A 25,872-nucleotide genomic window follows, 5' to 3' on the forward strand; every position below is an offset into this window, starting at 1 on the left:
CCTTCGTATGTGCGTGTACACCTATTAGCAGTACCCATACAACCTTATCAACGAAACACACATCCCAACAGATCTTTGTAATTTCTTTTCACCCACATTTTAATGAATCACGAAGACGCCAGAGGTAGATTAAAGAAGGCCCACAGTGTACCGTAGTCCAAGATCACAATAAGAATTTGTGAACAATGCTCAACGAACATCCTGTGTCAATACTCGTTTGCTATGAACGTCACGGTTGAACCGATTTCCCGAGTGACTTTGCTCACTTACAATTCGGATCACACCAGTCAAATAACCACCGCATTGTTTCTCTCTGAAGCACCACTTGCTCCCTACACTACTTACTAGATCCCTGTGAGGAGGAACAAAAATTATGGTGGCCAATGAACTGTACAACAGCATGCACATCAATAATATGATGACCAATTAATTAGAAACCCAAATTACATTGCCCTGACATGCATGGGCTATAACAATGCGCACTTTTCTATGCTCGCCTATTCAGTCGAGTGAAATATGCTTGACCATCTAATGCGGCCTGTCAGACCGATAACACGCGCGAGGCCTCCAGTCAGGTAACATACTCGAGCAAGCAACCTCTCCGTGCAACATGCAGCTGAACAGAACACACTCAGGTTCACAAATTGTCAGGAGCGTTTCCCACACGCTGTGGCGAGAGAGCTCAATGAGCCAAGGCCACGCACAGCTGTTAAGTACGAGCTTCGAAGAGGCGATCGCGGAAGAATCGCAGTTTACGCGCTCGCACACAGGGACGGGGGGGGCACCTGTCAAGTTTAATTATACACGAGAAAGGAAGCGGCGAGCGTTACTTCTGCTCACGCGAAGGCGGGTCCCTGTCCGCGCACCGTGAGTTATTTAAAAAGCCCAGAGTGGCCACCACTAACAGCAACCGTGCAATGGCGCTCCTCACATCGCAGCTTACAAGCATGGCAGCAAATCTCGAACGAGTGCTCGCGTCAGCAGACGACGAGCCAGAGACGGAAGCATATGCGTGCGCCGTACAGGAGGCAGATGGCTTCTCTACCTTGGGCGCTTTACTCTAGGACCGCTTGTCAACGCTGAACCAGGGTAGTGTTACCGCAGTGTAGCGCGAAGGCCGTCCGACAGTGCGAGTGACTTGTGCAGCAAACTCGCGCTGTTTGACGGGAGAAGCCAACGGTTACTTTATGGTGCCACTGAGTGCCCACTGCGCTGGTAGCAACGCACACTAGCGAGCAGGCGCCACAACGCAAACTATACCACGGCGTTGCATTCGAAGCGGGGACCGACACGAGGAGACAGCGGCAGCGCCAGATCGCACATGCCTACGCGAACGCGGACACGCGACGTCATGCACGAGTGTCCCCTCGGCGGTCGGCCAGCTCACCCGAGTCCGTTCACAGGCACGTCCTAACGCGGCATATAACAGCGCACAATACACGTTGCCCGAAGCTTTAGGCCTAGCTCTACGTAGCCCCCTCCCCTATCGCCCTTCCCCTCCGCATCGTTCTTGTTTGCCTGCTAACGGAGTTTGCGAGAAAAAAAGCGTCAATCTGTAAACATTCCCTGGGACTCACTCGGGATAAACGGCGGGCATTCAGCCGTGCTACGTAACGAGGCCGTGATGCCAGCCGACGGACACAAACAGTCACTGGCTACCGTCTGCGTCCGTTGGCAGCGGGGCATTCACTCTCGACGGGGGCACGGCATCGCAACGTGACGCGAGAAGGCACAGCATAAAAGAAACGCGCGCCCTGCTTCCTACGTACGCTGCGGCGTTGACAAGTCCGATCGGCGTTAGCGCAACAAACATCGGCCGGTAGTAGGCCCCCCCCCCACTCAATCGGCCAAAACCACCGATATTTCGGATCCGCGAAAGGGCACTGCACGGGGCGCCACTTCCTCGGTCCTAAAACGTCTTGCAACTACTCTCACCGTACCAGCCCATGAGCCGTGCTGCCGCAATCAATCCGAGAAATTAGAAACGGTGCCACGATGGCCCGTTGCCGGGGCTGCCGAGACAAATGACCGAAGGGTGCAATATCCCGGGGTGAAAAAATCAAGGGGGAAGGGTAGGGGGGTCGGCACACGATAGGCCTAGGCCCTCTGCTGACGGGCCCATTTCTTTCTTTATCCTCCTCTTTACCGACGCAGGGAGCACGCACAGCACGCGCAACGCGATTTCACACATCGCTAAATACCGCACGCGGCGGCACAGCGGAGTTGCGATCGTGGCCGGCGACAGTGCGGAGTACGCGCTGGCACCGCCGTGACCGCAACCCTCGTGCTGGCCCGTACGCTACCGTAGCCAGACCCGACATGGTCGCGCAAAAGCCGCAAAGCAGCGTTGGCTCGCGACAGGAGCTCGCTACCGGCCACCTGCGACGGTTTGTCGGGCGCCTGGCCCTACTCACCGTATCGAGGCAAAAATGATGGGCCGAGCAGCGGCTGGTCGACACGACGGGGACAGAAAAAGCCCTCCTAGGCCTAACAATCGCAACAGCATTTTTTTCTCGTTTCGCACACGCATACAAGTGAGTCGCAGGGATCAAAGAGCATCGAGCAAGAGAAAGAAAGCAGGGTTACCTCGGATGCCTCGTCGTCGTCACTCTCGGTTAAATCTGCCATAAAATTGGAATGCAGGGAATTCAAGCTCTGCCTCTGGCCCGTCTCGAAATTATCGCTAGTTCCTGTACGTCCTTTACTAACCTCCTGTGGTTCCTCTCTCACGGCATCGCACGCATTTCCATGAACTACATTCTGCATTTTTTTCTCACATCCAACGGGCCCACATCAAGTCCTACAACTTTCCGAAGATACGCGACTTTTATAATACAGTCTAGATGTCCACGCAATTTACAGAGAATAATTCAAACAATTTACATGCCAGCAAAGGCGGCCATTAAAGCATTGAAGGATTTTCGCTCCGAATCCCGGATGTAAACAGTTGCGTACCTAAATTTCTCATGAAAGTATTCCTTTAGTATACCATTATTGATTGTTAAACAACTAATTTGCTAAAGTATATTTAATTCACATTTAAAATTCCATACTGGTTTCCCAAATGTGCCAAATTTAATACGAAACTGCGCTTTCTTATTTCGTGAACATGTAGAGTTGTTGGGCAAGTTTCCTCCAGTAGTCAACATACTTGAGGGCATTGTAACGTATTTGCACTGCAAACATGCAATGGTTCTGTCGTTTTCGCACTCCTGCTTTTGTGCACAGCTGTACCACGCGTTAGTGAGCTTTCGGTAACCCGTTACGTTGATTATATATGTTGCTGGATCAAGTCAAAACTGCGCGGGTGCGTTCACCTCACGCTTCGATCGACGAGCACTGGATTAAGCGTGCTTACCTCTGTTTTGTTTCAATAAATCTCTGCTTACGATGTACACGCTCCAGTATGCCACTCATTAGTCTTCGTTCAGTAATCGGGTGGCACACAACCTCAATACCGAACTGGGTGCGTTAAAGCAACGCTTGACCACGCAGTAGCGCGAGCGCTGCATACGATTAACCGTGGAAATAGAAACTGCATTGTATTCGCCGCGTGCGGAAGAAGAAGAGGAAGAAAAAAAAACTCCGTATTTGTACCCGAGTATTGTGTTAGATGTATTAGGAGGTTATTCGGAAAGGATTCGCTGCGAAAGCTAGGCAATGCAGCATTGAGACAAATGTCATGAGAAACACTGCCTTCAAGAGCATCGTCTGCTTCCACTTAGAACCGAAATGTTCGCACTAGTTTCAAAGCTTACAATTTAGCTGATGGTTTCACTCCTGATAAAGCGGAAGGTTGTTTATTACTCAGCAAACTGGTTAAACTTGCAACAGAGCATCGCAGTTTGCAATGGAATGTCCCCGACAAAAAGAAAAAAAGGAAGAAACCAGAGCCGCCACAAAAACATGGCGGCGGTGACGTATTTTAAGTTTGGCGTTAGAAGTACACAAACTTGTATTGGCAGAAAAATTAGGAAATTTGTAAATAAATGTGATTGAAGGCAGCATAAAGAATAATTGTTTTTGTTTGTCGTCTTACATTGTCGTTGTTTTTTTTTTTAAGCTATACTTCGTGGCATGAATTCCTGCCTTTGAGATTCGTAGGTATGAGGAACCATAAGAGTTTCCTACAATAACCTAGAGACAGGGGCGTCAATATTTTTTTTTTTTTTGGGGGGGGGGGTTCAACCAAAGAGGTTAAAATAAAATTTGCTGGAGTGGAGGAGGCGCCCCTCTGCTGAAGCCGCGCGCCGCCATCTTGCCATAGGCAGAAAGCGCGCCTTCCGCAACGCATGCCGCAGCGTCCGCATAGATGTTCCAGCTGCTCTCTGGTGTGGTAGCGTACGGACGTTGCTGGGTACATCGTGCGTTGCGTACGGCCACATAAATCGAGCGAAAAGGTAATCTGGGATGAAGTTTCAGTTGTAAGCAGGACATTTGGAGCTTGATGAAACTTCTCTATATGCCGGAACACATGCTGACGGCTCGCAGCCTGTCTCTAATTTCACATCTGACGGTCATTCTTTTTTCCTAACCGGTTTCTTAAGGACCCAAATGTTCGAAGCACGTCGGGGCAAGCTGTTTGACGGAAGGTCTGGAAGCTAAAAGACGGCGATCACATATGTTAGAGGCACGTCTCGCCGAATTGTTTCGACTGGAGCTAGGCTGCGACCCGGGAGTTGTCCGACTGTGCTTGACGCATTTGTAAAACACTTGCAAAACCCAGTTATACACGTTCTTGTGCTTGTTGATGCCACTGGTGCGGAGCGCGAATAGGAAAAGGATGCACCGTTTGCTATTTGCTGAAATTATATAAATAGTCTACTCCCTAGATTTCGTTATTGGTTGCCCTGTAGTGTAAACCGGGTGGCTCGCAACTACGAGGTAAGTAACGTCATTTGGGCAATACAGAAGGACCTGTTTTTCTTAGATTCCTGCCTTTTCTTTTGTTTTTTGTATTTCCTTTATGCAGTGCAGCGAGTAAAAGCAGTAGGTCTAAACTGTGCAATGCTCGTTACAGCTGCAAATAAAGCGACCTAACCGAGACCCCGCGGGTACGCCGGCCGTTATATGTGTTCAAATTGAAAAAAGTTGCTGAAGATGTGAAAGTTGCGTCACCTACACGGCAGCATTATACGAAGAAATGCTTCATGTTTCCCAAGGGGAGATAAAACAGCTCAAGATGAAAATTATGAAGCAGAAAAATTGCAGACTGACCAAAGAGAGCGAGGCTCGATCCTCAAGCGATAATAAAGGAGATCAATGATCAAAAGCTTATGTCTGAGTAGGGCAGGGGGATGTTCACTGCAGTCTTCCCCCATACATCAACCCCGCCAAAGGGCACGAAAATACCAGAAAGGCGTACACGTATCCATCCGAGCGGCGGGCGTTTGCGTTAACGCTGCACTTTTTTTCTCCATCACCTTACGAGTATATGTACACGCTCGAAGTTTAATCGAGCGCTGTGTGCAGAGCGCACTATGTACGAGAAGAGTATACAGAATTCCATCAAAGGAAATGCTGGCTTCACAGATGTGTCACTGTCTCGAAAAAGCTAGCCCAATGCCGCACAAAAACTCTCTACTGTACTTCGATTGTTGACAAATGAGGAAACATGTTGAGATTGTGGGCGACTAGGTGCTTCACTGCTGCGCATAGATGTAGCGTCCCATGCCAGTGCAGAAAATTGCATAGAATACACGTTTGTTTGATAAGCGCGTCTTGCGAAAACTCGTTCAAATCGGCTGCAAAACAACGGCAAAGCTAAGTAGACGTACCGTCACGCTCCTCTGACTCGACTTCACAACAAAACGAGAGATGCGTTGGGGGCAGACCATTTGGACAGACGCACCAATACAGTACTGTTATTTCCATAAATAGATAGTGCGTACTTTCGAGGAAAAAACAAGCGTGTTTCGTTTTAAGTGTTGTAAAAAATAATTCATTATATCGTGATGCCAGATCTAGAACACAATTGCAGAGCAATGCATACCCTGGTGGTTAAAATTGTCCAGGGGTGCTATCGCGGAACGATGCCTTATGCCATATTCTGTGCTATTCTTATCATCCACCACTCGCGGCTGGCTGATCGCGTTGATAACGCGGACGGACCGTCGTTCTGACCACTGGCCAAGCGCGAAAAGCACGAAAGGCATTAGAATCGGAAATTGCATCGTTCCGCGATTGCAACCCAGGTTTCACTTCCATCTCACGGTCACGCAAACTTTTTGCAATAAGTTTTACGTACAAAAGAATCAAGCAAATTTTAATTAGAAATAACTTCATATCACTTTGTTTTATACTCTGCAAACAAGCGTCGCGAATCTCAAGAACATAATCCATCCCATCATTCCCATAGTTTTAATTCAGCAACGTTACTAGAACAAACCAAGGAGGTTATATACTATTCTATAGAACCTCCTTGGAACAAACTCAGTTTAAAAGCTCCGCCGGAGAGGCGGTCCGCGTGGCGGTCGCGAGAACTAGTGGCGCTGCAGTCACGTCTAGCTCCCGCGGCTGGCGCTTGTTGTGATCGGCGCCGCCGATGTACGAGCGCACGTGGGTTACAGCGTCGTCTGCGCTTCGTTAGCTCGTCATTTTTGCGACTGTTCTTGACCAGGCTTAGCGTCTTGTACGAAGATACGTGCATGATGTACGGAGCGTAACGAGGACGAAGAGATTCACGGTGCGGTATGCAGACTTGTTTTGCGCCGGGCTGCAAGAACGGCTACCGCAACGACGACTCCGCTTCACGACACTTCTTCGGACCTCCAAAAGACCCCACGCCATTCAAGCTTTGCATGGCAAAGATAGAAAGCTTACTGCGAAAGGCAAGGTCTGTGACGTTCATTTTGAGAGTGACGACATTGTAAAGCACTATCGTCGTGTCGTTGCGGGACAAGAAGTTTTGATCCCACGTGGAAAGTGGGAACTCGCGTCCGGTGCCGTGCTGCGCTTGTTCCCAGCACTTCCACCCCACATTTCAAAGCCAAAATGTTCGGGGTTTAGGCGCAAATCCCCCCCAAAACACACGGCGTCCCGCGAAAGCCCGGTGCCCAGTTTGGAGGAGCCGCCAGAAATATAATAGCAAAACGACAGGCAGGCGATTACCTACGCTACCGAGACTGAGAGTTGCATCACACTGACATTCGATCAGTTGTCAGCTGTCGCTATGCGTTAAAAGCAGTGGATTTTCGAGATATTTTACGACGAGCTATCGAACAAGATGTGCGGAATATTTTACACTCGCCGGCTCGGGAACGGGCTGCGCAGCGCAATAATTTGACACGGTACACATAGAAAAGACGAGGAGCAGCGCTGGTCCTCGTCTTTCCTATGTGTACCGTGTCAATTTTTTTGCGCTGAGCAGTTTAATAATGGAATACCAACTAGCCCAATCCCACAGTTTGCTTCGGGAACGAAGACTTGCTTGTGCAAAAGATAATTGTAGTTGACGAGCAGTTTAACTGCTTTGTGAACGGCTACAGCACGAAACGCAAACGGCTGTCGTACAGTATAAGAAGTGCTGCGGGCATGAAACATCTGCTCGGTGAAGTTGAAAAACTGAAGTTGAATACTGACGACTCTTCTAGCGACAGAGTACGCGCGAATAACTGCTCGGTGCTCACATCACGGCCGATCTGTTCGATTTATTTAAGGCACCGTAGAAGGATGCGACGTATAAAGATGAGACACCGAAAATACAACTATCCGCCGAAAAAATTGCTCAGAGTCAGAGACGACATCTATTCGATATAATCGCACACTGAGATTTCATTTACCGAGTTCTCGTAAAATTTTCCGATTTTGGGTCAGTATCCCTTTAACCGTCACGAAAGCGTGTCTTGTAAACATTGCAAAGCATTGGTGATGTTTTTCGAGAAAGTTTTCTTCAATAAATTGTAGACAACACGAGTACTGTTTTTCTAGAACGTTTTTGTATCTCGAGTAAGTACACTTCTTTGTATACTATAAAGGCTTTTACAAACGTGTTTGGTTGTTCTTGGTCTAAATAAGACGGCAGCGGCTAAAATTGTGGTGGTAGTTATAAAAATTGCGCTGAAAACCCTCATTCGCTTAAAAACTCCTATGCTTGGAAGTTAAGCGCAACGTAGACAGCTCAAATATTGTCACAGGGTCGTGACGTTGACGAAGGCAGCAGTCAGCAGGTCCGAGATAAAACTCTTTACTTGGCCGAACTTGTGGCCGGGAAACAAAGTCAAACTACAGCAATAGACTGATAGCGGCGAACAGAGCGTCGATCAACTGACAAGCAGTCAAGGGCGTCGGCTTTTATACAGGCGCTATCGAACTTTCCAGCGATATCGCTGGTGGCGGCGTTATCTCTCGACAAAGCTGGAACATTCGCGTGCGGCGCGCAATCTTACCAAAACGATCTACTACAATCGCGAAGCTTCTGGAACACTGCTTCGCGGACAGCGTTGATAACCGTCCTTGCTGGTCAAACCCGAATACATGAAAATAAAACAAGTGGGCGTGGCAATATAGACCGAGCATCGAGTCTTAGCCAATCAATGAACAACGCACGCGGGCCAATGCATACAGACGACCTTATGCATATCCACCTAAGTATCCACCTAACTAGTACAATAAGAAAGTTGCCGCGCAGTTGCCGCGAGCAACTGCGCGGCGGATCGCAGCATTATGCCGTGGCAGCAGACGACGCGCCGATAGTGGCGCAAGACGGAACTGCAGCGCCGCTAGTTCTCGCGACCGCCGTTCGGACCACCCTCCTCCGCTGGCGGAGATACGGAGCTTTGAAACTGAGTTTGTTCTAGTAACGTTGGGTTGAAGCACCACTCAAGGAGCCCGCATAGACACTAGCGCCAGATTCCCCTCTAGGTATTATAGTATGAAACTCTATGATGAGGAAAGCCAGAGAACTCTGGAGGAAAGCGTTGCTTGGATGCGAGTTTGGACACCACCTTTATAATGCCGCCTGGTAATATTAGGGCAATTTTATTCTTGCCTATTTGTGCAAACGAGTGTAGTGCAGGGACTGTGCTGCACTCGGCTGATTGAACTGCAGCCAATCAGAGCAGCGTGCGTGTCGTTGGTGTCGTCTGCTGCGAAAAGCGCGCGACTTCACACTTCGCTTGAATTTTCACCCACTGACTGCATGTACGTCCTTTCCCGAACACCAAGAAAACGACGAGTTTTATCTCGCGACCACAAATCTCGACAAACCGTAGCAAAATGCATCGCGAATTCGCAGTGCACAAAGACACCCTCATAGAGAGATGGCCTAAAAATCAACGTACTTACGTTGCCCTGAACATCCTGAGGACAGTGAGGAGTATGATAGACCCAGGAAGAACAAAAAGAATGGCGGGCAGGGCAATAGAGACTCTGGAGAATGAATTTGAAGGTGACGCAAGGCAGTACATAACAGTTATGCCGGAAAATAAGAACCAGAGTTGACGCGCCCATAACATTTGAAGAGGATAGCGCGGCGGCCCAGTCTTTAACAAAGAATACAACCCCCGGAAGAGACAGAACAACAAACACAATGCTTGGAAATCTGAATGACGCAGGCCTCAGACAAAGCACGGATTTCTATAATGAAAAGATATGGGTGGACGGAAGAGACCTTCCAGTAGAATGGACGGACTTAGAAATCATCCTACCCAACTGAAATTGGCCGGCGGCCGATGGTTGGTAAAGAACTGGGCAGCGCTCGGCAACCGGTATTGTCGGCCGACCAATGGCGGCCCAAAGTGGGGCCCAGTTATGCCGGTTATTAGTTGGCCGAAAACGTACAGCCAAAGGTCGGCAAATGATGGGGAAAGAGTCTGCACTCAATGCTCGGGCGATCAAACGTGGTCCTCCGTATGGCCGTGCGTTGATACCTACCACGTTGGTCAGGTACTATGAGCCAGCGATAAGCCGAAATTTCATTATATCTGTAGGCGCAAATTTGTTTCCTACACCGTGCGCATAATTTCTCGGTCAACGAAAATTTCTTGTTTGAGCGTTCAGCGCTGGCTGTCGCTAGATTGCACTACGTTATTCGCACAAGATTATTTAACCCAGCACCACCTGATGTCTACAAGGTCGGCCTACGGCCTTGGGCTTACGTTAGCAGCCAAAGGTCGGCCGGTGTAAGGCCATTAACCAGTCCCAAAATTGGCCCAACTCTGTTGGCCAAGTTCGGGAAATGGCCGACCAGGTCGGCCATGCACGTTGGGCCAGCGTAGAGCCGAGGTCGTTTTTTCAGTTTGGTAATACCAAAGCAGGGGTTACCAAGAGAGGTTAAGAGCCTCCGACCAATCTCCCTTATCTCGCGTGTGGGTAATCATTTTGAAAGAGCGACATTAACTATAGTATAATGTCCATAGATTAACATACTATGTAGAGAGGGAGCATCTGCTTCCGGCCACATGTGTCGGCCCAGGACGTTTTCCTCTTCGTGCAAAATGACGCAGTGAACACAACCAGAGGATCGAGCGACGAATTTGCACTGGCGTTGGACATCAAGGAGGCACTCAATGCATTATCACATAAGGCAATGTTAGAATGAATCGATTAACTGCTGTCAACGAATATATGAGAATGTCCGATCATCTCTCACAAATAGCGCCATGAACGGGAGGGAAATCTACAGTCTTTGGGCCCATTACATCTGAAAATTTTGGCTGCCCAAATAGAGGTACCCCACAATTAACCATGCCCTTGCTCCTGCGAAGTTCCACGAAGTTCACAACGGTCTATTCTTTTATCCGAAACAAACGCCAGAACACAGCAATAAAGAAAGCCGCAAGTGCATTCGAAGCCGTAAGCACGAAGATTAGGCAAATCCGTGTACTACCCATCATTCCCATGGTGGCTGAATGATCGCAACACCAGGGTCCGATCTAGTTAATTTTAGGAAGCTCTGTGGTTAAAACATGGCCTCCGAGATTGCGCGCCGGCGGGTTTCTATCCGGCCATTCCAATCGTCGCGCTCACCAGCAAAAAAAAAAAAAAGAGTTCTAGTGCCGGGGACCCCAAGCCAATTGCATACGTAAGCCCTTGCGCTCTTTTGTATTCTCCGTGAATGCGGCTGGGAGTACAAAGGAACGCAAGAGTGTGCGTACGCAGGTGGCTTGGGTTCCCCAGCACTAAAACTATCTAATGTCCGGAGCCTCGCGCGCCCGAGAAAGCAGAGCGCACGGCATACCATGCACGTTGGCACTTTTTCGCGTGCAAGGAATGGTCAGCGGCCGGATGTTCTGAATGCACTGATTCTGTTACTGCATTTAGTTTGGCCCAAATAACGAACGAAAGCACGGAAACTGGTCAATTTTCCTGATATAGATACTTATACGGATGTATCAATTCGTCTTATGGTAGTATTACTTTTTTTTATTACAGTCCGTTCCATCTCGGCGCGAAATACCTCGATTTGAGAAATATAGGGGTGTTCTAGCATCCTTCCTTTCTCGAGACGTGTATGGATGGAAAATGGGCTAATTTTCGTCGGTGAATCATATTGTCCTCCTAGCGTGACACATCGTTTTACTATTTGATCGCGTACACATATTTATTAGGTGGTCAACCAGCGTGGTTACCCTCTAGAGAGAAACGCTCAAGATAACTGAGTGCCCTGGTCATGTCATTGAAGTAGGGTCACGAGTAATTTCGCCGGAATATTGCTGCAGGCTTTGATTAGCCGACCTACATTTACTACACGTCGTTAATTCACAGTGAAAGTGCCTGAGTTGTCGTCGCCTCCTTTTTCTTATGTTTTGGTGGCACAATGGTAATATCCATATCATCTACGTTTACTGTACTCTCGACTGCATCCAAAGGGTCGCACATGCAGCGGAACGGAGTCCTTCTGAAGGAAAACTATGTACTCATCCAGGAGGACAACTGAAAAAAAAAAGCGCAAATTGTGACTCCTTGTGACGCCCAGTGTTTTATATCAGGTACACCAAACTTTGAACGCGTGTTGCATTCTGTCAGAAAAAAGCTAAAGATTTCGATGTTCGTTTTTACAACGCCCAACGAATCTACTAAACACCGTAAAACTAGCAATGCAAATGGGCGACCATAAAAAAGAACGTACAGGCATGCACAGGGCACGCGTTAACTAACAACTGTTACATTTGTTGCGTCTTTGTGCTTGAGCAAGGCGCTGCAAGGGTCGACAATAGAGAATCAGACGCTCTTAGATATTTCTTTTTCTTTTAAACTGCGGCGCGTGGAGTGACCCCCTGCGTTTCCTGCCACATGGGGGTGTCTTATTCAAGGTGTGCCCGGTGTTCTTTGTTTGTTTGTTTTTCATTTCACGAGTGGGTGCAAAAAAGAGCCACTTTCTCGTGCGCATCTCAAGGGCAGTTTTCAAACTGAAAGAAAATTAGCAGCGTTGCGTGATAGAAAACACGCTCAAGCTCCTCCGACATTTGCTTACCACCAGCGGTAAATGGTGTATGTAAATAGCTCGCCCTTATTACGCAGGGGTATGCATGGGGCACGGTTGAGTTGTCTAATGCAGCGGGCTGGGAAGCAAGGGGTCGATGGTTCGAATCCCCCGGCCGGTTGCTACGGAAGTTCTTTTCTTCTGCTTTATTTTTCTTTGTGCCTTTATATATATATATATATATATATATATATATATATATATATATATATATATATATATATATATATACATATGCATATCCGGGACATGGCCACGACGGCAAAAATCAGCCGACAGTGTCCGTATAATTGTTATCGCAATAAAATGAATAAAACGCGCCTGTAGCCTGTCAGGATCCGTCACATGCAGCACCGGCGACGTTCAGTCTATAGACGTATGGCGACCGCCTCCACCCTCCTAGGTAGTTGGAAAGGGAAACTGGGGAAGCCTCGCGGGCGAGTGCGAAGCATTGTGCGCTACGCGAGCGCAGCTTTCGCGCCAGACCCGGCGGCGCCGGCGACATCGCGAGGAGAAAGCTTGCAAAGTGCTGATGCCGAGTTCCGACTTTGGTCGGCTCGGTTAGCGCTCCAGCGTGCGCTCGAACTTATTTCTTTGTAACGCTCTCATGCTGCGGCGTTCGCGCGGTTACCTTGCGTGGCTGCGTCGCAGGCGTTGACCGCACCTGTACATGTGTTTTCATTTCGCTATATCTTGAGACAAAGAATGTTGCACCGAAAGAGAAATGCACAAACGAAGCAAGCACCGATACCTGTTTTTTGCGATGCTGCTTCGAAACGGGCTTCTTTCGTCACCGGCCTTAAATTTAGCTTACAAAATGATGAACATATTGTGGGCTCAGGGCCAGTAGTTGGCCGGAGCCCTCAGGGCGAACACAGAGGCGACAAGAAAACAGCTTTACTTTACGAAGGCCCGGCTGCGACTGATCTGTCCTCAGCGGCAGGGCGAGCGCGAGCAACGAGTGTCATCGAGCCCAGCCCAATAATCGTTCACGTTTTTTATCTCCTTCGCCAGCACCCCCGTTCAATGCAGCCCGCAAACATCGTAGTGCGTTTCTAGCACATGCGGATCTCTTGCAGAGGCATCGCACTTCTAAGTGATCTAATATAGGAGGCGCATATCATTTGAGAAAAAATAGACCCCAGCATGCACTTTGCCTCTCGTACACATTAACCTGACGTTTCCAAATCAGTGGGAGGTTATATAAAAACGCAAAACCATTTTTTCCTCGTTTCATGCGAGCCGCGCCAACAGCGCGGCAGCCTTTCCCACCCTCAGTAGCGAGTGCCGCGGTGCGGAGGAGGAGCGGGCCACGCCTACCTCTGAAATAACACTCTCCGTGCGATTGGGACGGTCCGAGGGAAACCCGCCCGCGCAATCTCGGAGGCCATGGTTCAAAACTGCAGCGCACTATAGGCCTTACCGGGGATCTCACACTCATCTCAGCTAGCGGGCCCTAGTCCCGAACTTCGAAATTTAGTCCAACAAGGACCGGGAGAGCGAAGAAAGTCAGAACGGGGGGAGGGGGGGGGGGGATTTGCACAAAATGTTAACGTCGCCATTTCAAAGAATGCCTTTCCCCTATCTCATATATGGGTCATATCAACAGGGGATATGACGTAGGTATCGAGGAAGATATCGATACCGATCTATCTCCGCCACGGTGGTCTAGTGGCAGGCCCGTAGCCAGGAATTTTTTTCGCAGGGGGGGGGGGGGTGCACTTGCTGAAAACCTTGACCATTTGAGAAAAACACCTAATTTCACTACTTATTTTTGGTAAAAACACCTACTTTCAACAAAGTTTTTGTGACAAAAACAGGGATACAATGCTCGCCTAAAAAGACTGAAATGTTTAGAATCCGGGTTCAGAATCCGGAGATATGTAAAGAAAGAGGAGTATGTGACACCTACAGAAGTATTCCTGGACGAGAGACACATCGGGGATGCCGAAGTCATACTGGTCATACGCTTACTAGGTATGGGATGGATGGATGGATAGATGGATGGATGGATGGATGGATGGATGGATGGATGAATGAATAAACTTTATATTTTGGCCCTTCGGAACGCGCCCTAGCACGTTGCGGGCCGCTCCCACGTCGGAACAGAAAGACTAAGTCTCTCTGTCGCGGGTCCGTTGGACTGCCCATAGCTGTTCTTCGAGTCCGGAGCTGGTAATTGCAGCTTCCCACTTGCGGATACAAAGAAATTCGGGAACGACACACAGTGTGCAAAGGGTACTAAGAACGTGGCACGAATCATCAGGCGGATAGCAAAGAGGGGGTCAGAAGAGAAATAATTTAACCATTAGGCTGTAGTTCACGCATTTGTTATCAGCAGAGTTACGTAGCTGCCGCATCAGGCAGTGACAAACCAGGAGACAAAAGAAATAGGCCCAATCATAAGGAAAGCATTAACAGCCATGGGAATTCCGGAAAACGCTAAAAGTGAGAGGGTCATTTGAGGAGTATGCGAATTCGGTGCTCTTATCTCCAAAGGGAAGTCAACCTCTCAGGAAAAAAAAAAATCTATGGTCCATCCACTCCGTGACGATGGTCGTACAGCAAAGCTATCTATGCGCGATGATCCCCCTTGCGTCATTCCTTGCTGTGTGGCCCTTGCTGCCCTCAGTAGTGGCGGCAACCCTTCGTTGCTGTGTTTCCTCGGCTTCGCGAGTTCGTATTTCGGAGTCGCGAGTTCGTACTTCGCCCACTCGCAACGCTGCATCTAGTGGTTCTTGAGGATGGAAGAAAAAGGCGCTAATTTCTGTCAGGCTATGACACGGTTGAGCGCCTTGGCAGAGGGCGAGAGGGGCCGAAAGAAAGATGAAAAAGATAGGATAATGTAGGGTGATCGTGTGCCCGACAGGCGCGGCAATGGGCTGATGATCAGCCATGGTTTTGAGTTTCTTGATCGGTGGTTGTGAAATGTTTACTCATTCTGAGAAGCACAATGCTGCGTGCAGGCTGCCTGGAAGCATACGGCGCGCAACGGGTGGTCCGCCGGCAGATAATCAGCGACTGCTTGCAGAGTAGCGAGAAGACTCGCGATGAGCGCGTCCCTCGGGTCGTCTGCAGGCTCAGCTCGTTGGGCAGCAGGCTGGGGCTGGTCCGCTCTGGCGGTGCTTGCAGAATGGATCGGCGAGGCGCTGGTATACATGGTCCACGAGGTGGTTGTCAGACGGATTCGTCTTCAATGCGGGCAGCTCGTATCTCTCGAGTCTCCTCTCGTACTGCCGCTTTCACCACCCGTCTAGGTGTGTAAATATCACCAGGACACGAAAGTATTAGTCATTCCGCGTACTGAAAGTATTGCTGCTTGAAACTTGCCCGGCCGGTACTTGCCCGGCCGGTAACTGGATAGACTGGATAGCAGATTACTTGCGGTCATAGGCGTGCGCAGGGTTCCCCATCAGGGGGGGCAAAGGTTCATCGCAGCGCCCCCCCCCCTACTAAATCAATGTATGGGGAAGATTTTGCGCCCCCCCCCTCTTCGGTGATTAGGAGTGGCAGCCCCCCCCCCCTGCCCCCCCCCCCCCCCCTGTGCGCACGCCTATGCTTGGGGTCGCGCACACAATTTGTTACGTTTAACCGCGCGAAGTCATCTGACGTACAGATCACATCAGGGGTGCCTCAAGGTTCGATGCTTGGGCCGCTCTTGTTTATTATCTACATAAATGACGTAGCAGAAATTAGCGGTGACGCTCAAATTAAACTTAGAATGTATGCAGACGACTGCGTTATCTATAACACCATCTCTAATGTTGAATATCAGGAAGCGCTGAACAGTGTTTTTTCATTGTTTTGTAACTGGAGTGAAACCTGGCAAATGTCTATTAATTTCAAAAAGACTGTAGCCATGACCTTTTCAAATAAGAAACAGCCTCTTAATATTATATTTACTAATGATGGGGTCAGTCTAGCTCGTGTCACGGAGTTTAAATACCTTGCTGTAACTCTGACAACAAATTTAAAATGGCACACGCACGTCGAAACAATCTGCAACAAGGCTCAATTCGAAAACTTTGGTATCTCCGACGCACGTCAAGCAAGTCGACAAAAGAATGCAAATTGACAGCGTACAAGACCTTGGTCAGGCCCATACTCGAATATGCGTCGGTTGTTTTGTCACCTAACCACAAACATGACATAGCTAAGTTAGAATCTGTTCAAAAAAAGCAATAAGGTTTATTTTTCGTCGCTATGACCGGCGGTTCTCGCCTAGTTCGCGAAATGCGCATGTTTTATCCCTGCAGTCTCTCGAACATCGGCGCACTTGCGATCGTGTCATCCTCCTGCATAAGATAGTTCACACCGGCTTGAGTGTTCTAGCGCCCATTTCTTTCGTTGCAGCTTCTGCACGCCGTACCCGACAATTCAATCCCCTAAATATTATGCCCTTTAGAGCTAGTCTTGATTGTTTTAAGTTTTCCTTTTTTCCGCGGACTGCGGATCTATGGAATGAGCTTGATGGGTCTCTGCGCAGACTCGATGCTGAGCAATTTGAAAAAGAGTTGCGAAATCATGTATTTTGTTAAATTGTATGTTTTTTCATTGTGTTGAACATCTGTGTCCACTCCTGCTATATCTCAATAACTGAGACAGCAGTATTTGTAAATAAATAAATAAATAAATAATAAAATAAAATAAATAAATAAAACACGGTGAACATTGTGTGCTCCCCGTATACCGTCGGGCGTCCCACATTTCCCTTTCGCCCCACCGCGCCCCTAACCTGAACATCAGTAATGGTTTGTCTCGTCAGTTGCCTGCTGCTTAGTGTGGGAGGAAGCCCTTGACCAGCGGATATCGTCAGCAGCCGCGTATTTATTTAAGCAGTAGCCTATACAATAAAATTTTTGGCGCGTTACACTCCTGAAAACAAGGACAATGCGCTAAGAAAGCAGTTATAGTTAATCCGCCAGACGGGGCGAAAAGGGTATGGCCTTCAGAATGGTGAACGAGTTGGCTGCGCACTTAACTGTGATTCCAACAAGGGCTGTAGAAATAACGTCTTTTCCTCACCTTCACCCCCCCCTCCCCCCCGCTCTTCCAAGAATTACTCGAACTGCGGCTTCCCACTGTGCGTAAAAGTTACACCGCAGCCACCGATCATAGCGCTTCTTTCTGGCTTCGTTCTTTCACCTCCAGATAGAGCACTGCACGAGCCCGGACACCTGAAATCCCCAGCGTACTCTGCAATGATGAGCAGGCACAGCAACGCCAGAGTAGGTCGTCGGTGCTTAATTCGCAAAATTACTTTCTAGCTTTAAACCAAAAACCAAAAATTTGGAGGACGCTTGAGCTTCGCCTTCAAGAGTAGAACGCGATAGCGTATTCGGACCGTGTTCGTATCGCCTTCCCAGTCGCTAGCCTGGCTTCGCTTCTCGGTGGAGACCTAAACCATGCCGCAAGGAAAGCCAAAGTGCGGGCACCCTTCGGCTACAATAGACAGTTATAATTTAGCGGGCTTAGTGGGATCGAAATGCGCATGCGCAGTACGCTAAACGAACCGTAGCGTTTACCGTACGCACGCTATTTTTCAGATTTAGCGTTACTGTGTTTGCGTGGTTAACGTAGCGTACGTAAAACATGGCAGCGGTTGTGGACGCCCGCTTCGAACTGAATTTAGTGTTTATGTGGACGGATCCAACACTTGCGTAGCAAACGACTGTGTAAAATGGCTTCGCTTGCCTTCAGGTAGCTTCGACGACCGAGTATTACGGATAACTTAGCGTAGTTTTTGAGATCGCTTCCCATTTCGAACGTCCCTAAGCCTAACTAGAATATCGGCGTAAACAAATCTGCAACATAAAGGTTTTCGCTTTTGGTGCGGGGCTCATATTTATTTACCTCCATTGTCACTAAAAAGAGTAGTCATATTGCTGCGTGTGGGGATACAGGCGAGCATTCTCAGTTTTCTTCTTTTGACATCTTTCTAACGCATTCACCCTCTGCTAGGTGACATCACCGTCCAAGCTTGGGCACGTAAACGCTATCCCGCTAAACTAAAACGCGCTGTCCGCCACGAACGTTTGCGGTACGGTAACGCTATTCCCTTAACCCCCGCTATCACGCTAACGCTATACTATAACTGTCTAATATCCATGCATGCAGTTTAAAAGCGCGCCCGTGGGCCCTTTGCGCCATCTCACGGGTGATAGTCAAGCCGCTGAAGAACCTCCGAGATGTGCGTACCACCAACGCTATATAAATAACTCGCCGTTAGTAGGCCGCAAGATGTATCCGTGGTGGCCGAGCGACTAAACGCATCGCGCCGCGGAGTGAGAGGTCGCAGGTCCGGATCCCTGGTCGCGCTCGAACCGAAGGTTTTTTTATTACTTCTTTATTAGCAGCTACCTCAAATTTTCGCTCACGGACAACGCTGATTTTTTCGCTCACAACCAAAGACGCCGCCGCCGACACCGGAATTTCTGCGAAACAAGCTCTTTAACGATATCGCGTTAAAAGTGTTCCGATAAACCTTCCTGAAATAAATGCCTTTAAATGGTATTGTGTAACGTACTATAAATCTAATACTTTTACACAGAAACGCCTCACTGCAATTAACAACTGAATATGCCACAACAAGCAATTATCGAAATCAGCATCTTCCATTCGCGCAAGGCTTAGGTTCTTTTTTTATCTCTGAAACATTTTTATCTGCTTCTTTGCCATCTAGAGAACTTGGGCGCATAGTTGGAATGGCTACTTTGAGAACATCACATTTCAAAGAAAATTTAAACACCCGAGCGATTTGTACCATTCTCCCTGTTTTACAATTTAATAAAAAAATAATTTAAGATAGTAGTGTATGAATACATTTCCTAATACATTTCAATCGCACAAAAGCAAATTGATATTCATGCACGTTCTTTTTTTTTTACAAGATGCTTCGTAGGCCAGGTGTTTCGTTGTTTTGCTACCGTTTGGAAATTTAAGATGGCAGCCGCGACAAGAGAATGAATTAATGAATAAACTTTATTAAATGTCCGGCAGTTTCCTCCGGGCGAGGCGGCGGGAAGAGAGGATTAACCCCTGTCCCGTCCCACCCTCCGTCGATGATGATGGCGTCAGGTGACACAAGCGAGGATCATGTTTGACACAGTAACACAATGAAACATAGTGTTTGAACACATAGCAGGTGGTCGAGCGCGAAGTCCGGGTCAGCTGGCGTGGAATGCCCCAACACCGTCGTAGAATGACCCGGCGTGGAATGACCCTTTAGACGTTATTAAACTGCGCGAAAAGACAAGCTCACGAGTAAGACACAACACCACGAGCGCAGTAGCAGTGCAGTAGTTAGGAACCTAAAGGCTATGAACCAACTAGTCCGCCAGAACGTCTTGCTGGAATGACCCGACACGTGCCGAGCCGTACCTGCAGCGACCGCTCAATTGACTTAATTTTTTTTTGTAATGAAAAAACAAAGCTTGTTCCAGCTTCAGCATGCGCAGTTGGCGCCTCGAAGAACCAGTTCGAGGTAGCCGATTGCGCCATTATATCCGAAAATCACAGATTTGCCTGCTTTCCTGTGACGTTTCTAAACAGCGCTCACTATTCAAAAGCACACGATGTCGCTGCGTCATCCTAGTGTGGCTGATCGCCAGCAGACAGCAAAAGTCCACGGGTAGAGTAGTGATTTTCAGGGGAAAATAGAATAAGGCGCTAATTTCTTCAACCCAACCCTTCTTGGTTAGCCTCTGCTGCAGAAGCCGCCGCTCGCCGCCCTGCCACCGCAGTAAATCCCTGCGAGCGCATGAATAGGACGATCGGCTACGGACAGGGCATAATTCTTCGAACATCCAGGATCTCTCCACACCATGTTGGGAGACAATGCTGGTAGCCGAAACGCAAACAAACAAAATATTGGGGCAGCTACACATTAGTGGTGCGAAGACTAAGGAAACGACAGAGCTGGGGGCGCCTTCCCTAGCATGTTTGCAACCTCCAACTCGCCTACCTCCGCCACTCGCCTTCGCTAAACTATGCTATAACCTCCCTCTTCCTAACCCTCACACCATTGCTCGTCACCCTCACTTCCCATTGCCACTCCTTGCTAAAGCCCCTCCATGCGTTTTCCGCCGGCTAGGTTAAGTAGCGCCAACTCGTCCGCCCCCTCTCCCTTCACACCGGTTCCCCGCATAGCGGAAGCCGAAGTGCCACCATGATGTTTCTGCTGCTTTTCCGGTTGATGCACCTGCCCCATGCCCGCCCCATGCCCGCCCATGCCCTCGCGACGCAGAAACACCGAGCGAAAGCTCGCTCGGCGGCAGGCAGTTTACGACGAACCTCAAAACAACAACACTTGCGAAACGGAGAAGCAAATATGAGCTTTCTCGCGTGTGCACATGCGTGCGCAGAAACAAGATGGAAGGAAAAAGCGGAAGGAAGTGGTTCAAGAACTTCCTTCCGGAAGCTCCGGAACCGGAAGTGGGCGTCGTCGTCGAACAATAGATGGCGGTACTTAAAAAAGCGGCAGTAGACGCGATGGAGGGGCTTTACTCCTTGCTATTGGCCGCGAGGTCGAGCTATAGGTGGCAGCACCAAGCAATTCAGGGACTTTACCGTCGCTGTGTTAGTGTGGAAGTGTACGGGGCTGCTGTTTCTATATCGTCATTCTGGCAAGGCGCTTTCCGATGGTGTGGAGCAAGCACTTTGATCATGATGGCGTGCGTTCGCTGACGAAAAGCTATGTTATGTTTCACCCTCTCCCCTCTTCATTTCCCTCCTCCTCAACCTCATTTTCTTTTCCCATCCCCTTGCTGTATACTTTACTGGCAATGCTGTACCATCTCCTCTCCTCCTTTCCCTCGCTTCTCTTTCCCACCCCTTGACATGCATGTTCTACCCTCTCCCCTAATCCTCACCCTCACTTCCCTTTCCCACCCTTGAATACTCTGACCATGCTTTAGACTCTCCCCTCCTCCTTTTCCTCCTTCCTACCCTCGCATCACTCCTCCGCACCCTCAGGATAGAATAAAGAACTAGTTTAGAGAAGGGAAACTGTAGCCTTGACAACGGTACGAAAGACAAGCAGCGGTAGCGCATGGAACTACCGAGGGTCACCCAAGAGATGGCGCTGCGTAAACAGGAAGCTGAAAAGAAAATTTATTGTTTTTTTGTTTTTTTAGGTAGAAAAAAGCAAATGGCTGCCTTTTTTTTATTCCGTACCGGGTGCGTATGCGCATACGCTGGTACCTCGGCTGGTTCTTTATTCTATACGAGATGCGCAGCGCCTATAGGGGCGCCACTGAAAGCCGCGTAGCGGCGGCCGTTGGAACCGCTGGCGGGTCGCGTAGCAGACGCCTCCTTTCACTCAAAGCAGGACGGAAGTGCGCGCGTGCGATTTGCCGCTTGTTCGTGTCCCAAATAATTACTTTTGCGGTGATAGTGTGCGCAAAGGAGCCGCACTTTATAATAGTGGACATGTGTCCGATGTCACAGCTGTGTGGGACGACAATGTCACCATACGCGCCAAGTGTTTGAAACAGACAAGCGTCAACAAGCTTCCCTACGAAGTGGAGCTCGTCGTAAGTACACCGCTTTCTTTATAACGTCCCGATCACTAATGCCTGCATGCGTTGACGCGTGAACCATAGTTTTTTTTCTCGACACAGTAGCTTCGTTTACGTGCCATGTGTTTATATAGTAGATTTTGAGGGAGCGCTGTCGCACGGGCGCATGGATTTCATGGGTGCGGCCACGCGAAGGGTCAGCGTTGGTAAAACTTTAAAACTAGCACGATAAACTGGTGAAAAAATATCTCGGCAGCTTGCGCTATAGTGGCGCGGGACTGAGTAACTGCGGAGCTGGTGGTCACCTAGCTTGTCATAGCAGCTTGGCTATACGTATTTGCTGGGTGTGTTCAGATAAGAACGTCGGTGCATGTCCGTCGACCCCCTGTAATTTCGCTGAAAAAAAATATATATATATATTGTTGTCTAAAAGTGAAAGCAGGCGTTCTCTTATTATTTCGACCTTTCTTAAGTGAATTGAGCTGCTTCTTGTTTATGTTCTTTCTATTTTTCTTTTTTTAGAGAGCGGGCGAGCGCGGCCGGGCTGCAGAAGCGCCGCTTGCACCGCCACGCAGCGTCTGCGTTATCACGTTACCGACGTGCCATGGGATCCTCTCCAGCCACCTCCTTTGTGAGCCGTACGCAGGCGCCGGTGATCGCATTCCAGTGACCCCCCCCCCCCCCCGAATTTTTTCAGTTTTGCTTGCGTATATACACGCCCACATACAAACGCACGCACGAACATACATAAAGTATGGTTGAACCCCCCCCCCCCTCCCGAAAAAAATTTTCTGGCTACGCCCCTGGGTAGAATGCAGCCGATTTCGTGCAGCACACGTGTGATTCCACGGCGCTTTTGTAAAGGAGCCGTCACCTGCCCCACATTAGCGAGTTTTAGTATAGCGGGAAACGCTTACGTTAGCGTTAGCGTGCGTCTCAACGCTAACGCTAAAACGGAACGCGCTGCGTGTCAACTGGTGGTCTTTTAGTACAGCGGAAGGCATTCCCGCTAACACTAACGCAAGCACATACAGCGCCACCTAGACATAAAAACACAAAGTGCACTGGATGGATGAATGGATGGATGCTATGAGCGTCCCCTTTGTAACGGGGCGGTGACATGTCTGCCACCAGGCTCGAAGGAGAAAAAAAAGAAAGAAAAAAAAACTTTCTTGTTTCATGTTGTCCTAATGCCTTATCTACGTTGATTAAATCTATGTTATTATACCAAAAAATATAAATTCACGGTCCGTCTCTCTGCCTCTTAAGGCAGAATGACCTTTTTTCCCCCAATTATTTATTTTTGTACTTTATCTCTACTTTTCTGCCACCAATACTCTAACCGTCTCTTACTTATTTCTATCGCGGACGTGTTCAGCTTTGTCCCTAAAACCCAAGGCTTCATGTAGACTCTTGCCCACACGTATACCTGGGTGAATATCGCCACATTCAATCAGTACATGTTCCATCGTTTCCTTAGTTCCCCCGCAGCATGTACATTGTTCTTCTTCGTTACTGAATGTCGCTTTATAACTACGCTTTCTAAGGCAGCCCGAACTTGCTTCAAACAGTAAAGCGCTTCCCCTTGAATTATCATAAAACCTTTCCCTCCTTATTTCGTTTATTTTAGGGGTGTGCGAATATTCGAAAGCTTCGAATATTCGTCGAATATTACATTCGAAATATTCGTATTCGATTCGAAAATCGTGTATTCGAAAAGTTTCGAATATTCGATAACTTCGAATATTCGAAAAATTCGAATATGCGATTCGATTACCATGCACAAAATAGCTCGTCTTCCGCATTTCTGCTGCGTTCGTATCGCTAAAAACGCTGCCGAGAGGAGCGATAAACATTGTAAGTACACGGAGGCACGATATCTGCCCGCGACGAGCGCCCCAATACATATGATTTATTGCTGGTGCATCTCCGACGCGCAGCGCTGTTGGCGATCATGGAACCGTACATTTTCAATATTATGCGGCCGTAACGTGCCGCACTACCACTCGTTCACTATGCGGGACCACTTCTGAAGAAAGACAGTGACCCACATGACTGGTGGCGGACTGTAGGTACCTTCAGATACCCCAGTCTGGCAAAGCTTTGCCCCAAGTAACTCCCTATACCAGCCACTTCTGTTCCAAGCGAGCGTGCCTTTTCAGTGGCAGGGGGGGGGGGTGAGGGGGGTTGTCTCTGTTACAAGGGAGCGCCTGCTGCCTTATCATGTGTAGCAACTCATATTTCTTCATGATAACATGTAGTCATTACTTTCATTGTGCCGTGCTTTTTGCTTGTGATGTGCATTGTGCTAGCCTGGACATGGTGTTCTGGAGATAGCAGTGTATGTTGTGTTGCCAGTCAGGCTGTTAATGTTTGTTTTTTCATATAGCTACATGTTAAATAAAATATTGTTACTGTGGAGGCATTTTTCCTTTGATATTCGATATTCGATTCGATATTCGAAGGTGGATATTCGTATTCGATTCGTATTCGAAAAATTTGATATTCGCACACCCCTAGTTTTTTTCCTTTTCGGTAGTTACTCAGAGCCGGCTTCTTTTCCATCGCTGTCATCCAATAAGTCCTCTCCGCCTCTCTGACCTTCCGCTTAATGCTCCTTGTTGCCATATCGCCCGCACTGCTAGCCGTATATTTACTGGTGAGCCTCCTAGTTCTTTTTCTCCACTGCGTGTCAACGCTTTTCCTATACAAATACCTGAAAACCTTCTCTGCCCATCTACTCTCCTTCATTTTCCTCAGCCTCTCTTCGAATCTCATTTTGCTCTGAGCTTCCCTTACTTCAAAGCCTGTCCATCCCATATCACCCTTTACAGCCTCATTTGTCGTTTTCCCGTGAGCGCCCAACGCGAAGCGGCCCACCATCCTTTGATTTACAGCCATTCCTGATTGCACCTCTGACTTCATGCACACCACCGAGTTCCCAGATGTAAGCCTCGGGACTATCACACCCTTCCACAGCCCTCGAAGCACCTCGTACCTATTGTATCCCCATTAAGCTCTGTGCTTCATAATTCGACATTCCTCTTTTTCTTTGCTACCGATGCTTTCTCTTGTACCTCCATATATCTATCCCCCTCATTTACCCATACTCCGAGGTACTCGTACTCGCTTACCCTCGGTATTTTTTGGCCGTGTATTAAGACCTCATGGTCTGCGTGATCATTGAATGCCATCAATCCACATTTTGTTGTACTAAATCCTAGTCCTAGAGCCTCACACTCCCTTCCGCATATATCTGCCAATCGCTGTATATCATCTTGACTGTCCGCAAATAAGACAATATCATCAGCATAAAATAGACCTGGAAGCTTCTGCTCAACCATCGCTCCGACCTGTTTGTGTGACAAATTAAATCCAATGTTGCTACCTTCTAGCGATTTTTCCATCCTCGCCATGTACAGCATGAATAACAGCGGGGACAAAGGACATCCCTGTCTCAGCCCCTTGCTAATTTCAACGCTGTCCTTGCTACTTACTCCTTCCCATTCTATACAAACTGTATTTTCTCGGGATATTTCCCTCAAAAGCTGTACACAGTCGTCACCTATGCCCACTTCCTTCAATATATCCCACAAAATTTCCTGATTAACGTTGTCATACGCCCCGGTGATATCTAGATAAGCTACGTATAAGGGCCTGTTTTCTATTTTAGATATTTCTATACACTGGGTAAGAACAAACAGATTATCGTCTAACCGCCTGTCGATTCGAAATCCATTCTGAAGTTCTCCCAAAATATCATTTTATTCTACCCACGCTTCTATTTTTAATTTTACTGTCTGCATCGCCAACCTGCATAGCACCGATGTAATTGTTAGCGGTCTATACGAGCGAATGTTATCCTTTTCTCCCTTGCCTTTATAGATTAAGTTCATTCTACTTTTTCGCCAACTGTCTGGTATTTCCCTC

General features: G+C 48.3%; 1 protein-coding gene across 6 annotated transcripts in view; it reads right to left on the minus strand.

Annotated features, from left to right (window-relative positions):
* Positions 1-2,918, minus strand: part of LOC119391221 (ankyrin repeat and KH domain-containing protein 1) — a 204,064-nt gene extending 201,146 nt beyond the window's left edge. For all 6 annotated transcript variants that reach the window (XM_049414348.1, XM_037658948.2, XM_049414346.1 and 3 more), the window contains exon 1: positions 2,587-2,918. In XM_049414348.1, the coding sequence (XP_049270305.1) occupies positions 2,587-2,766 (180 nt within the window). In that variant the 5' untranslated portion in view covers positions 2,767-2,918. The remainder of the gene's footprint in view (positions 1-2,586) is intronic.
* Between the last annotated feature and the right edge of the window lie 22,954 nt (positions 2,919-25,872).

This window comes from Rhipicephalus sanguineus, chromosome 1, assembly GCF_013339695.2.
Source record: "Rhipicephalus sanguineus isolate Rsan-2018 chromosome 1, BIME_Rsan_1.4, whole genome shotgun sequence".
NCBI classification, from domain to species: Eukaryota; Metazoa; Arthropoda; class Arachnida; order Ixodida; family Ixodidae; genus Rhipicephalus; species Rhipicephalus sanguineus.